The sequence below is a fragment of the Portunus trituberculatus genome, chromosome 15, assembly GCF_017591435.1.
Source record: "Portunus trituberculatus isolate SZX2019 chromosome 15, ASM1759143v1, whole genome shotgun sequence".
Taxonomy (NCBI): Eukaryota; Metazoa; Arthropoda; class Malacostraca; order Decapoda; family Portunidae; genus Portunus; species Portunus trituberculatus.
Window position 1 is genome coordinate 13,223,667 of NC_059269.1, and position 14,074 is coordinate 13,237,740.

At 43.3% G+C, this 14,074-nt stretch overlaps 1 protein-coding gene across 2 annotated transcripts; it reads left to right on the forward strand.

Moving 5' to 3' along the window:
• The first annotated feature begins 2,665 nt into the window (after positions 1-2,665).
• LOC123504037 (D-beta-hydroxybutyrate dehydrogenase, mitochondrial-like) lies at positions 2,666-13,965 on the forward strand. Of its 2 annotated transcripts, none has more exons than XM_045254287.1 (9): positions 2,666-2,782; positions 4,878-5,045; positions 5,303-5,386; positions 8,498-8,660; positions 8,928-9,083; positions 9,286-9,391; positions 10,473-10,534; positions 11,216-11,361; positions 13,452-13,965. In XM_045254287.1, exons 1-9 carry the CDS (start codon positions 2,738-2,740, stop codon positions 13,641-13,643), a joined length of 1,122 nt encoding a protein of 373 aa, XP_045110222.1. In that variant the 5' UTR covers positions 2,666-2,737; the 3' UTR covers positions 13,644-13,965. The 2 variants fall into 2 exon arrangements, with proteins under 2 accessions (XP_045110222.1, XP_045110223.1); XM_045254288.1 differs by having other exon boundaries at positions 2,775-2,833.
• The last annotated feature ends 109 nt before the right edge of the window (positions 13,966-14,074 follow it).

Genomic DNA, 14,074 nt, shown 5'->3' on the forward strand with positions numbered 1-14,074 from the left:
CAGCAGATTTGAGGAAGTTAGATAGTGAGTTTGCAGTGTGTATGCTAAAAGGACGGTAAAGAAAAAATAGAGGAATAAAAAAAAGGGTAAAACAAGTGGAAATGTCAATGCAACTCTGAAAAACGTCCTTCGCATACAATTCATACTGGTTCCGATCTCCTGCAGCAGTTTTGAGGAAGTTAGACAGTGAGTTAGAAGTGTATATGCTAAAAAGACGATAAAGAAATAGAGAAACAATAAAATAATCAGGGTAAAACAAGGAAAAATATCAATACAGCACTATAAAGAAACGTTCTCCTTCGCATATATTACATACATAAGGTTTCTATCACCTGCAGGAGTTTTGAGGGAGTTGGACAGTTAGATTGCAGTGTGTATGCTAAAAAGAAGGGGGAAAAAATAGAGAAGCAAATGAAACAAGTGGAAATATTAATGTAGTTCTATGAAAATGTCCTTCGTATTACACTTGTAAGATAATTCCTATCGCCTGCAGGAGTTTTGAGGAGTTGTGCAGTGAATTAGCAGTGTGTATGCTAAAAAGACGGTAAAAGAAATAGATAAACGAAAAAAGGTTCGGAGTCAAACAAGTGAAGATATCAATACAGCTCTACAAAAAACTACCCTCTTCACAATGCAGACAAAAATTTCCTATCACTTGCAGTAGTTCTGAGGCAGCTGTGCATGTGAATTAGCAGTGTTTATACTAAAAAGGTGGTAAAAATAATAGATAAAAAAAAAAACCGGGGTAAAACGCATGGAAATTTTAATGCATCTATAACAGAAAAAAAAAATGTCCTTCACACACGATTCATTCACGATTCATATACGATTCATACACAAAAGTCCTTCTTCACACACGATTCATATACACAAAATTCCTATTCGAGGGAGTTGCGCCGTGAGTTCCCCTGCGGCAGTGTCTTCGCCAGCCGGGAAATAATCAACTTCCTCCAAGAAACAAGCCATGGTGGACCGCTACGTAGGTGAGGGTCGGTCACCTCGCCTCGCCGGATTTGGGATCTGTTACACAAACAAAAACGGAGAAACTTATCCCTGAGCATGAACACTAGAAGAGAGAGGAAGAGAGAGTGAGAGCGAGAGCAAGTTTGGAGTGTATTCAAGTTAAATGTAAAGCGAAATTCCTTGTCTAACTCGTAAAGTAGGACGGGTATCGCGATTCGTGTGTGTGTGTGTGTGTGTGTGTGTGTGTGTGTGTGTGTTTGTGTGTGTGAAGAGGCTTATCGAAAAGGGAGGATAATACGGGGGAGGAAGTACTATAGTCAATGCTTTTAGAGATTAATCGTCACCTAATTGTTAGATGTAATGAACGACTTTTGCCTCACCCCCTCCTCACACACACACACACACACACACACACACACACACAGTAAGAAATCTGTCCTTTACTTATTTTCCTTTCTTAATTTTTACATCAATATTTGTGTTTTAGTATCCGGATATGTCTTGGTGTGGAGGTATTCAGCATGCAAGCAAGGCAATATCCTGTTTAATCAAGGCATACAGAACATGACTTTCACAATCGCGCTTCTGCAGTAGTAAACACCGTAAACCAGCAAGTATATGTGACGCACCGCACCAACACCAGCAGCATCAGCCTTCCTGTGTACACTCCTTAAGTAAGCGGCGTGGCATTAATACAACACACTGGAACGAGAGTCAGTCATGAGCGCACATAAAACAAACATGAGAAACATTACATCATTCAAGGAAAACATTACAACCGTACCTTAAACAAGAATTACGAAGTCACATGCGCTAACATCACTACAGAACCTGCAGGATTTAGTGAAGGCTACAGGAGCGAAGAGACAAGTTGTGGGGCGCGAGGATGGGATGCAGTGACGTGGCGGGTGCCGAAGCCGGCAGTTTGAGGAGATTGTGAGGAGAGAGTGCTGGGAAGATTAGGGCATGATGAGTGGCTGCTGTGTCCAGAGCCTTATTGGGGTGGTGCGAGGGGTGGCATGGGATGACGGGACCAGGAAGAGGAGGATGAGAGGAACCCGAGGGAAGCACCAGCACCACCTTTTAGTTCCTCCTTCCTTGGTTTTCCAGTACGACACTCACGTCTGTTTTGTGGTCGTGGTGGTGGTGTACCGTGTGTGTGTGTGTGTGTGTGTGTGTGTGTGTGTGTGTGTGTGTGTGTGTGTGTGTGTGGGAGGGAAGGAGAAGGAGGAGGAGGAGGAGGTGAATCAGCCACCCGAAGCTACATGTGACCTGTTCATCTAGAAATTCGCCTCTATAATCTTTCATCGCGATCAGAGCCTTAATTCTCATGACCCGTACGCTTCTGTCTATACTGCGCCTGGTGAGATGAAACACACTGTACAGGTGTGCTCTGTTTACCTGTGGCGTTTCAAGTGACTTGAGCGTGGGCCGTGCAGGGATCATTGGTGCTGAGGCCCACAGTGGGTAGCTACGCCCTCGTGCTGGCAGGATCAGAGGTAAAACTGAAGCACGAATGAGCAACAATTTGGCAAGCCGGACGATCCACCTGCGCCACAAAGACTCGAGTACTTAATGTTTCACGATGACCTTAGATTCTGTATTACCGTGAGAGACCAGGTCGTTTCTGCATCCTTGTTCACGATCAGCAGAATCAGAAGCTATTTAGTGTACTAATGATACAACTCCCTTGCCAAACGAGGCCGCCTAACAAAAACAGAGAGTTGTGGAGGGAAGGTGAAGCGGGCGGGGGGTGAACTGGGGACGAGGTACGATGGAGAAAACCTGCCGCCGCACTCGACCGGAGGCGGCCAGAGAGGTAACACGTTGTCCGGCGCCGCTGTGGTAGTGGTGGTGGTGGTAGTGGTGGGTGAGTGGGTAATGGGACTGTCAAATCTTGCGAGTGTCCTTTTGACGTTGTGTTATCAGTGTTATGAGCTGCGTGTTGTCACCAGTTGTATTTACGTCTGCGTGTGCGTTGAAGGAAGAAGCGATGGAGGAGACCGTTGGGGATGTGCATTGTAGAGAAGTGCATTGTTTGTACTGAATACCCTATGTTCTACTTCATCGATGAAACGCGGGTTCTTTTCATCACCAAGAAAATATTACACTATATAACAGCAGAATGTGAAATCTTAACCAACTTTTCCACCTTGTTAAGAACTTTCTCTTCTTTACTCCCTCCCGACTTTCACTGCCTCTTTCTCCAGCCTTGATACGCTCCCCAGCACATTTCGCTTATCAGTGTCACCTGACCACGCTACCAGAGCAGAATTGTAAGGTTAGATTACCGTTTCAAGGTCGCATGGGGATTTTTGCTTCCTGATGGGGATGGCAACGCACGAGTGGCGCTTAACAGGGCGAGTGTTGACGCCCGCCGCGGCTGTCATACTGCCGTCCAGCTCACTCCTGCTGCTGGTGTTCTTATTTTCCTCTATTATGAAAGCGGTAACAGTGACGATAATGAAGATGATATTGACAGTGACAATAATAGTTATAATGACTATAAAAGTAGAACGAGGATGAAGAAGAGGAAAAGAAAGAGAAGGAGGCAGAAAAGGAAGATGCTATTGTCATTATTATCATCATTGTTATTGTTGATATTGTTAGCGCTGTTGTTGTTGCTAATTATGTCATTGTTGTTAAGGCAATTTTTTCTCATTATATTCGTTGATACTTATCGTAGGTTCTGTGGCAACATTATCGTACAGCAAGCAATTAAAATGTTCCAAAAGATTCTGACCTTGAATTGTTACAAGAGCGCAAATCATCCTTAGGTGTGTGCGATGCTGGGAAGCGGCGACTGGGCTTAGTCATGATGATAATAACACTACACACAAGCGGCAGCCTCGTGTTCATTGTGATGGTGGTCCACGGCCTGAGCCTGACGACGCCCTAACTCTCGAAAGCTTTCTCTCATGCTGGAACCTGCCACCATGAATGTTTAGGGACCGCTTTTTCTCCCGGAACTGCTAACCAAGTGCCCCGCGGCATCATTTCAGTGCCCCACCAACACACGGCAACCCCGGTGACCTGCGGCCCCGTGCTGCGTGGAGCCGAACACAGTGCTTGTCACTGCTCGCCTGTTTCGTAAAGTATCCGATCGTGTCCGTGCATTTGTTAGTGAGATGTTGTGTAAGGTTTGATAGGAAGAGTGTGTTTTGACTCACTGAGACTGAGAGAAAGCACCACAAACTAACAGGAGTCGGTGTGCGCCTGTCACTGCCAGGATAGTGCGTGTGTTGCGTGGCGTCAGATGGTTCACAGGCCAGGCAACTGCTAAGTAACAATACATAACTACAGTGATGAGAGACTCTATAACATAAGTCGTATTTACACTAGGTAATCAATGTAAGCTTTTATCCCACAGACTACCGGTGCGACTAATATCTTACAACACAACACCGCATTTAACCAGGCGCGGCGTGTGTGGTGCGGCAACAGAGCTGGAAAGTAACTGTTAGGAGGAGAGAGGACAATGTTTTCTTGCGCAAAAAAATGACCTTGACCTAACCGTTCATGCGTACGAAGATACCAGTTAATGGAAACGTTGACCGCAAACGCATAAAAGAAACACTTATTCTTAATGTAGATTTTTCGTGTATGTTTGTATTTTGTGCTGCCCTTATTAAAAAAAAGCTTTGCTCTCACATCACGACCATTGTCAAAGGCCACAGAGGTGATCTCGTAGCTGAGTTCAAACAAGTGATTATCCTATTAATAATGTAGACAATTTGCTGATCTACCACCAAAACCGAAACAACTCCCTTAAAGAACGTCTCCTTTTAAATTAGAGCCGTTTGAAAGTAGTCGGGGTTTTCAGAATATGGTTCCAATGCTGTAGTGTGTGTGTGTGTGTGTGTGTGTGTGTGTGTGTGTGTGTGTGTGTCTGAGTGTTGTTGTTGCCCCTGCAGACGATGCTGTGGACTCTGGACAAAGGGACGCGGGTGGCCTTCTGGGGTGGAGTAAGCGCCCTCCTCGCCACCTTCCTCGACGCCTTCGGTCTCGCCTCCTGCAGCCTCGCCTTCCCCGTCGCCTGGGTGCTCACCGCGGCTGCTTACCTGTACCGGGCCAGCCTGACGGTGTGTGACTCTTCGCTGAGGGATATAATCATCTACAGTGACTCTACGTTTTCTGCTTCCTCTTCCTCTCTCTCTCTCTCTCTCTCTCTCTCTCTCTCTCTCTCTCTCTCTCTCTCTCTCTCTGACAATGATGATGATAATTGTTATAGAATTCATGATGGAATGGAAATAATGTTATATACGAGAGAGAGAGAGAGAGAGAGAGAGAGAGAGAGAGAGAGAGAGAGAGAGAGATAATGGTGTGTGTGTTCCTTCAGGTGTCCCCGCAAGGCAAGTCTGTGGTGGTAACTGGTTGCGACTCTGGCTTCGGTCACGCCCTCGCCCTGCACCTCCACAAACTGGTTAGTGAAACTCGCCAACTCTCACCCCTCGGTCATCTTCTCCTCCTCCTCCTCCTCCTCCTCCTCCTCCTCCTCCTCCTCCTCCTCCTCCTCTTCTTCTTCCTCCTCCTTCTCACTCATCCACTTCTTCCTTAACCCTTTGCTATTTTTTTATCGTAGTTCTATATTCTCTTTCTTCTCTTCATCTTCTTTCTCATTGTTCTTATTCTGCTTCTCTTCATTCATATCCTATATCTCTTAAATCCTCCTCCTCCTCCTCCTCCTCCTCCTCCTCCTCCTCTTCCTCTCTCTTATTCTCCTCCTCCTCCTACACGTCATCCTCCTCCTCCTCTTTATCTCTTATTTTTTTCTATTTAATCACAGTTGCTTTCTCCTAATCCTCCACCTCCTCCTCCTCTCTTCCTCCTCTCCTCCTCCTCCTCCTCCTCCTCGTTCTCCTCTTCTTCTGCATCATCATCATCATCATCACCATCCCTTTATTTTTTCTCTCCCATGACCTCCTTTCTGTTCCTCTTCCTTAATCATAGTCACACTTTTCCTCCCTCTTCACCTTACCTCCCTCCTCCTCCTCCTCCTCCTCCTCCTCCTCCTCCTCCTCCTGCTCCTCCGCCTCCTTTAAGACTAGTTCTTCATGCTTTGTTCGTCTTCTCTTCGAACCCAGTTTTTCTCATATTTTTTCCTTATATGAGTGTGTGGGGAGGGAACGGAGGGAGGGAAGAGAGGAGAGGGAGGAAAGGAGAGGAGGGGCGGTAGAGGGGAGGGTCATTTTGCGGTGATGCGGGAACAAGATCATATTCTACAACATTTGGTCATGGGAGGGAAGCAAACGCCTTAATGGAACTCTGGTAACACTGTATTAAAGTCACGTGTTTTCTCTCTCTCTCTCTCTCTCTCTCTCTCTCTCTCTCTCTCTCTCTCTCTCTCTCTCTCTCTCTCTCTCTCCTTATCTTTTTTCTTTTTTCTCTCTCTTTTTAACCCATTGGATTTTTTTCATCTTTTCTGTCATGATTTTTTTTCTTTACGTCTATCCTCACCCTTGCCCTCTTCTCTCTCTCTCTCTCTCTCTCTCTCTCTCTCTCTCTCTCTCTCTCTCTCTCTCTCTCTCTCTCTCTCTCTCTCTCTCTCTCTCTCTCTCTTTCTGGCACACTATAGTCGCTTTCTCCACGCCGGGCGCCGCTGTGGGGAAAGTTGTTTACATTGCTACTGTGGGAGGAGGAGGAGGAGGAGGAGGAGGAGGAGGAAGAAGAAAGACATCACCCTTCTAAGCTCCATTGTTTGAAAGGGGAAAACGGAGAGGAGGATCTAGCGTGCATCTGACACTCACCTCATGCCTTCCACGTTCACAGCATCCCAGCAGAGGGCGCTTTCCTTTCCGAGGGAGAGAGAGAGAGAGAGAGAGAGAGAAAGGACCATATTCTAAAACACTTCTGCCTCATATTTCCACTACTTTCAAAAGGCTTTAGTTGAAGTGATGTATGTTTTAGCATGTTTTTCGGTATTCTAGTGGCAGATTAACAAGACTTTTGCATTATTGACACGAGACACTATTGAGAACCCGCTGATCATCTCTGTAGTCTTGGAAAATAGTCGTGGGGGAGGGAACAAAGCGTTTCTGAATACTGACCAGAGAGAGAGAGAGAGAGAGAGAGAGAGGAGGGGAACAAGGAAGGAGAAAGGGATCTCTTCTCGTTTGCTTTGTGTTTACGCTTCCTTGTTTGTGTTTCCCGTGTCTTTTTTTTCTATTTCTCTCTTTTTTCGCTTCGTCATGTCAGATTACCAGGATTGTTTTAGGGGTTTCAGTTTCTTTTTTTCTTTTCTGTTATTCGATCTTAGTTTGGTTTGTGTTTTAATATTATGCTATTTTTTTCAAAGATTGTATACGGTTGGTTATTTTTTTCTTTTCGTGCAACGCCTCAGAAAAGCAAGTTCCCATTAATTATTTTCCCCTGTTGAACTCTCTAATGCATGAGTTAACCAGTACTCTCAATCATTCATATCTTTCTTTTTTATACCATGTGGGCTTTTCACGGTAGTTTATGAGCTAAAGGGGTTATTTTTGGGGGTACCTCCTATCTCAAAGCCAACCCGCTAGGAAACCGTTGCCCCGAGTAAGGAAGCTCAACCTACACTCGGACCGTGGACAGGATTCGAACCCGTGCGCTTGGAGACCCCTCGGATCCCAAAGCATGCATGGTTCCACTGTACCACGGCGGAACTCCCTACCTGCTTCTATATTTCCAACTTCCTATGACTTGAACTCATTTAAGAGGGAGGTTTCAAGACATTGGTCCCTTTGTTTTGGCTAACTCTCTCAGACCTGCAAGGGAACTGGCAAATAGCTCTTTTTTTCGTTTCATGATACCCTTGGACAGTTTTTCCCTCTTATATAATAACAGAATCATTATCGAGTGTTCCATAGAGCCACGAAAGTACCGAAAATTAGTTTAAGTCTGAAAGAACAGCACGTAAATAGTATTACAAGAAAAAAAGAAAGAGAAATGCGAAGGAAACAAATAACAAAACAAGTATGATGGCGTAAAAAAGTCACATTCCAAGACACAACATGTATACGCCGGTCAGTCAGCATACCAGACCCTCTTGTTCTCAGGTGGCAAAATTACAACAACTCAGACCTTGACACAGTTTTACCCGATATCCTGACACACTTCTAGATTCACCTCCACTACTTTCAAAGACTCTAGTTAAAGTTTCACCAGTATTCAAGGATGTTTCTATGGTTGCAGTCACAGAATATCAAAGATTTGCATAAATCCCGTTCAATACTGGGACACATTTTTACCTTGAGATTTGTGTACGATTAGACCATTTTATTGGCATTAGGAAGGATAGGAAGGATCTATGAAAGGAAGAAGATTAATGGCCAGAGTCTTCACTATTTTAATCCACACTTGGGTTTATAAAGCTGTATAAAATCACCAAATAGTAACCAGAATGAGTATGGAAGCTTGTCATGGTACTAAAGGGTTTAAGAGGAGAAACACTCGTGAGAATCTACCTTATTATCTCTGTGGACTTTGAAAATAGTAGTGGTGAGAGAGAGAGGTGTTCTTGAATACGTGCCTTTAATTACATTCCTTCATGTCTCCTCAGGGCTTCAGAGTGTTCGCGGGATGCCTGGACGTCAACGGTGAGGGCGCTGCTACCCTGAAGCGCCATGGGTCGAGTCGCCTGGTGGTGCTGCAAATGGACGTCACTAATCAGGACCAGCTGGTGAAGGCGGCACAGGAGGTGAAGAAGCAGCTGCCTAGTGGAGGTGAGGTTGTGCTCTGTTGCTTTTAGTTTTTGTCACATGGGAATGGAAAGTGCATTGAGGCTTGAATAACACAAAAGAAGACTGGTGACTGTAAAAACATATCAAGGAACTCCACTAGCGCTTGAATATCATAAACAAAACACGTGTGCCTGTAAAAACTCATCAGGAACTGCACTGTGGCTTGAATACCATAAAAAAAACCCAGACCTGTGCCAGTAAAAACTAATCATAAAGTTATCCTGGCGTGACTGCGGCGGCGGCGGACAGAGGGGCTCTGGGGGCTGGTGAACAACGCTGGTCTCTGCACGCTGGGCCCCGTTGAATGGCTCTCCCTCAAGAACTTCAAGAGAGATCCTGAGGTGAACGTGTTTGGGCTTATCTCAGCGACCAAGGCGTTCCTCCCTCTCATCAGGCGAGGCAAAGGTACGTGTGTGTGTGTGTGTGTGTGTGTGTGTGTGTGTGTGTGTGTGTGTGTGCGTGCATGCTTATGTGTGTGTTTACAGATGGTGAATAACTGGTGAAGAATGAATACTGATTGAGTTGAAATGCAGAAATCAGTTAAGATTATTGAACCAGAGTGTTTTACGAGTGTGACGAGTGACGCAGACCATTGTGCTGTGTGCAGGTCGAGTGGTGAGCGTGGCCAGCGTGGCGGGACGGCTTAGCACTGGCTTCATGGCGGCTTACAGCACCTCCAAGTATGCTGTGGAGGGATTCAACGACGCCCTCAGGTAGGTGGTGGTGGTGGCAGTGATGGTGGCGGTGATGGTGGTGGTCCGAGGGTCTGTTTACGTATCATATTTTCAAACTAATGTCTTTTTTTTCTATTCTACAAGTCTTTGCAGTAAAGGGAGTCTTTTACAGGTTAAAAACAATTGCTATTCGACTCTTGTTTCTCCACGAAGAATTATTGTAAGATCACACGTTGCACTGAATAATTCACGAGGTTTGACCAAGAGACCTGACTGAATGATGGTGGTGTGAGAATCGCTCGTTTTTTTTCATATATTTAACCAGAAGTTGCTTTATTGCATTATTATTTCCGTTTAAGGTTTTTCTTGTGTGGTTTTATAAGTGACATAGTTTTAAGATCACTGTGGTTATGCGTATGAGAGAGAGAGGTTTAGGGGACCGGTTTAGGGGTGTGTGTGTGTGTGTGTGTGTGTGTGTGTGTCCGTATCCGTAACTCAACCGGTTTCCTTCAGACCATAGTGTACGCTCGGTGGGTGACAAAACAAAGGTATTATATAAAGAATAACACTGAGAAACAAACTATGACACAGGACTTTCTGCATGTAAAAGTGAATGAGATGTAGAGTGTGGGTAGTGATGGAGTTAGTTCTGCTGGTTCTGTCGTATCTTATTTCTCGTTATAATTCATTTCAGCTTGCTTTATTTCTTTTGCCGCTGAGTATCTAAGAATTTATAATGTTTTTTTTTTTTTTTTTTTTTGCCCAAATATCTTGTTAAAATTTACCTTGACATAATCTTTTGTTCCCGATTATGTTAGATTTTTATCCCGACATGTGTTTATATTCCTGTAATCATGTTGTTAAAATTTACCCAAACACTTTCTTTCTCTCTGTCAAACACTCTCTTCCTCTGACTCTCTTTTTTAGCATTCAATCCAACACACAAACTTTACCTATTCAATTATCTTCTCAAACTTTACCCCAACACAATGACTCTCTTTCTCCAGTTACTTAAGAATTTCTCCCAGCATGCTCTTTCCACGTCACATAAGGAAGAGACACTAACACCAATGATGCAGTTGCCGGTTACTTTCTAATGCTAATCTCTCTCCATTGCCAGACTAGAGATGCAGCCCTTCGGTGTGAAAGTGTGCCTAATAGAACCAGGAAACTACGCCAATGGTAATGTCTACTCTTCCTTCCCTGACAATTTCCAGCACCGCCTTTATGTAATTTCTTCATTGTTATGGTCATTATGAGGGATTTAATTGTACTAACACACTGAGATGAGAGAGAATATAAAGTTTGGCTTCCTCTTCTAAGTTACAAGACTATTAGTAGTAAAAGCACGAGTGTCTATAATGTTACGTGGTTGTATGGAAAATATCCAGCTGTCAAAAGTCAATGTTTCGTGAAGTAGTGTGGCTTCTAAACATCTATATAAGTTTAGCTCTCTGAAGTGTGTTTTGTGCCTGGTCTCAACTCATTTGAACAGGCTCTACTTGATATTTTTTTTATTTTTAAAGTTATTTTCACGATTTTAGTGATACTGTAACTAAGATTCCACACTACTGAGAGGAAGAAAAAATCTTGAGAACCAATTAAAAATCTCTGTGGCCTTTGGAAATAGTCTTTACGTTCTATTTAGAGAATAAGGAAATAAGGCATTAAGAAATTAATGTTTCACAAATTAAGTAATTCACTTGCTGTGTTCTTGAAGCAGAATTTGTACATAACATTAAAAGAAAACTAACTAGATCAAAAGAAAGGGATCGTATGTAAAAGTAGACGAGTATTATTAACTACCACGTGTAAATCTTCTTGCAGTTTCTTTTACGTTCCTTTACTTTTACACGTCTGTAGGAACCTCTCTCTTCGCTATGGACGACGTGGTGGACCGCGAGGTGATGTCCATGTGGAACAACCTGAGTGACGAGCTGAAGGCAGACTACGGCGAGGACTTCTGCAGGAAAGTGAAGGGATTCATGAAAAATTTCCGCAGAAAGGGGGTGAGTTAAAACGTGTGTGTGTGTGTGTGTGTGTGTGTGTGTGTGTGTGTGTGTGTGTGTGTGTGTGTGTGTTACATAGCAGAAGACTTATTTCACATTCACGCCTGGACTTTCCCTTCATCATGTGTAACAGTCACACACACACACACAAACACAGGCACCATTACATTTTCTCCACCCGTTCTTGTCCTTTCTCTTTTCCATTCCAGTCTGGCAAGTGTTCTTCTTCTAGTATGTTTTATGTATCTTGTGTGCCGGTGTGTTTGTCTATCTATCTATCTATCTTTCTACCTTTCATTTTATATATAAGCAGAACTTCCTCCTTGTAAATAATCGCGGTGATAATTTTAAGAGATAAATGTAGTAACTTATATCTTAGAAAGTAATGACATGTTTTTAACCTTTTTTTTCGCTTTACTTTTGTTTGCTTTCATTGCTCTACACGGATGTCTGGTTTTTGCTTTCCTTTGTCAGGTTTTGGTGTCAATTTCTTTATACGATTCTTTTCTTTCATTTCTCCTCTTCCTCATTGCTGACTAGTTTTTCATAGGCGTCTTCGCTTTCTTAGGACGCCAATCTGACAAGCCAGTTTAGATTTTAAGTTTCTTACATTGTTTCGTGAAATATTCAAAATCGTAGAAAGGAGGAAAAACTGAGTCTCAAGTAAATATTCTCAGAGTCTACTGATGAAAAGAATGAAAAAAGTTGACCGACATGTTAACTTTTGCTTTAGAAGGGGGATGGAATAATGACGAGAGCAAGTATAGAGAGGCTAGTACACATAGGAGGAGGAGAAGGAGGAAGATGGGGAAGAAGAAGAAGAAGAAGAAGAAGAAGAAGAAGAAGAAGAAGAAGAAGAAGAAGAAGAAGAAGAAGAAGAAGAAGAAGAAGAAGAAGAAGAAGAAGTAGAAGAAAAAGAAATAAAAAAAGAAGAAGAAGAAGAAGAAGAAGAAGAAAAGAAAAACAAAAAGAAAAAGAAGAAGAAGAAAAGAAAAAGAAAAAGAAAGAGAAGAAGAAGAGGAGGAGGAGGAGAAAAGAAAAAGCAGCAAATCCACGGAAGGAGGGGAAAGCTTGAAGAGAACAAGTTTAATGGAGCAGCCGAATTAAGTGTTCATTGCCACGGGAAACAATTGCTTGCCAGTGAAATTATTGCCGTGAAAACTTGCCTTCTCGTGCAGCTTAACCGAAATGCGCATGAAACTCACTCACATCCTGCCAAGCTTTCCAGATGTTACCAATCAGTTAAAGCAATAAGACGAGAGAAGGGAGTCATTTTTTCTCTCAGTATTATAGAAGTTTGTCTATTTTACCACATAATTTATAGGAAAAATGGGTTATCGGGTTAAAAACAGCTGTGCATATAACGGAACCGGTAAAATATTGTGGTCGTTTTCTTGGCTTCCGCAGCGCCACCAAATTTGTCAGAAAGTCTTGAAATTGTGAGGGAGCTGCGATGCGTCTCGTGGTGGTGAGAGCGGTGTGTGTGTGATGAGAGTGGTGCGTGTGATGAAGGCTCGTTTTATGCAATCATTTCTTTTTTTTTATCTCTCATCATTGTTTTGTCTTTTTCCTTCTTTTTTTCGCCTTTTTTTCTGTGTTTTTGCAGGTTATTCTTTGAGTGTGTGATTTTCTATAAGTGATGAAAAAAAAAAACCTTGCGAGGAACTTTTTTTTTTTCTATTCCCATGTAAGATAGTAGCAAGATGCCATATGTCGGTACCTGCTGTGTACAAACCAATTACTTTTACTACTACTACTACTACTACTACTACTACTACTACTACTACTACTACTACTACTAGAACAGATAAGGAACCTCTCGATAACTCACTTAACCTCTTCAATACCATGACAAGTTTTCATATTCACTTTGCTTGCTTACTATATGGCGATTTTATACAGCTTCACAAACTTATAAAAGAATTAGAATAGGAAAGACTCTAGCCATTAATCTTTTGACCTCCATAGACCCTCCCTAACGTAAACAAAATCGTCAAACCATACACAAAACTCATGGTAAAAATGCGTCCCAGTACTAAAGAAGTTAAGAGGTACAATCTTTGGACTGACGGTGTTTTTGTTCTCTATAGGAAAGGGACATTAACCCAGTGATCAACGCTTTCACGGAAGCCCTCACGCAGCAGCACCCTCAGGCCCGCTACTGCCCTATGACGCCTCTCACCCTGTTCGTCGCCCTGGTCAGTACTCACCTGCCCGAGTGGTGCTACGACGGCCTGCTGCAGATCCTCGCCCTCCTGCTGCTGAAGAAGGAGGACATGTAAACTTCAAGGGGGATCTGTAGACTTGTTCATCTCCGCCTTAAAGTGTTGCATGAATTCAAGACAAGCAGCTTATGATGATGCGATGGCAATGTTGACTCCTGAGCAACAGTCCCACCAAGAACACTGTAGTACCTTGTGTGTGGCGAGGAACGTAAGTAAAGTTGCCATCCTGAGAGAGAGAGAAAGAGGCGGAATACTTAAGCTGACAGAACGACTGACTGACTTAAGTTTCCATCACGAAAGACTGATCTCATCCAAACCATCTGTTACGGTTGTTCCTTTCATCCATCCAGTAACATAATAAAGTTCATTTTGTTATGTATTTGCCTGCCTTTCTGTTGTTCTTTTTGCTGTTATTGTTGGAAAGCCAGGACTTGGTGACTCAGAGCAGCGCAGCTTTGGAGTATTTGTAAAGTCGTGCTTCCTTTCCT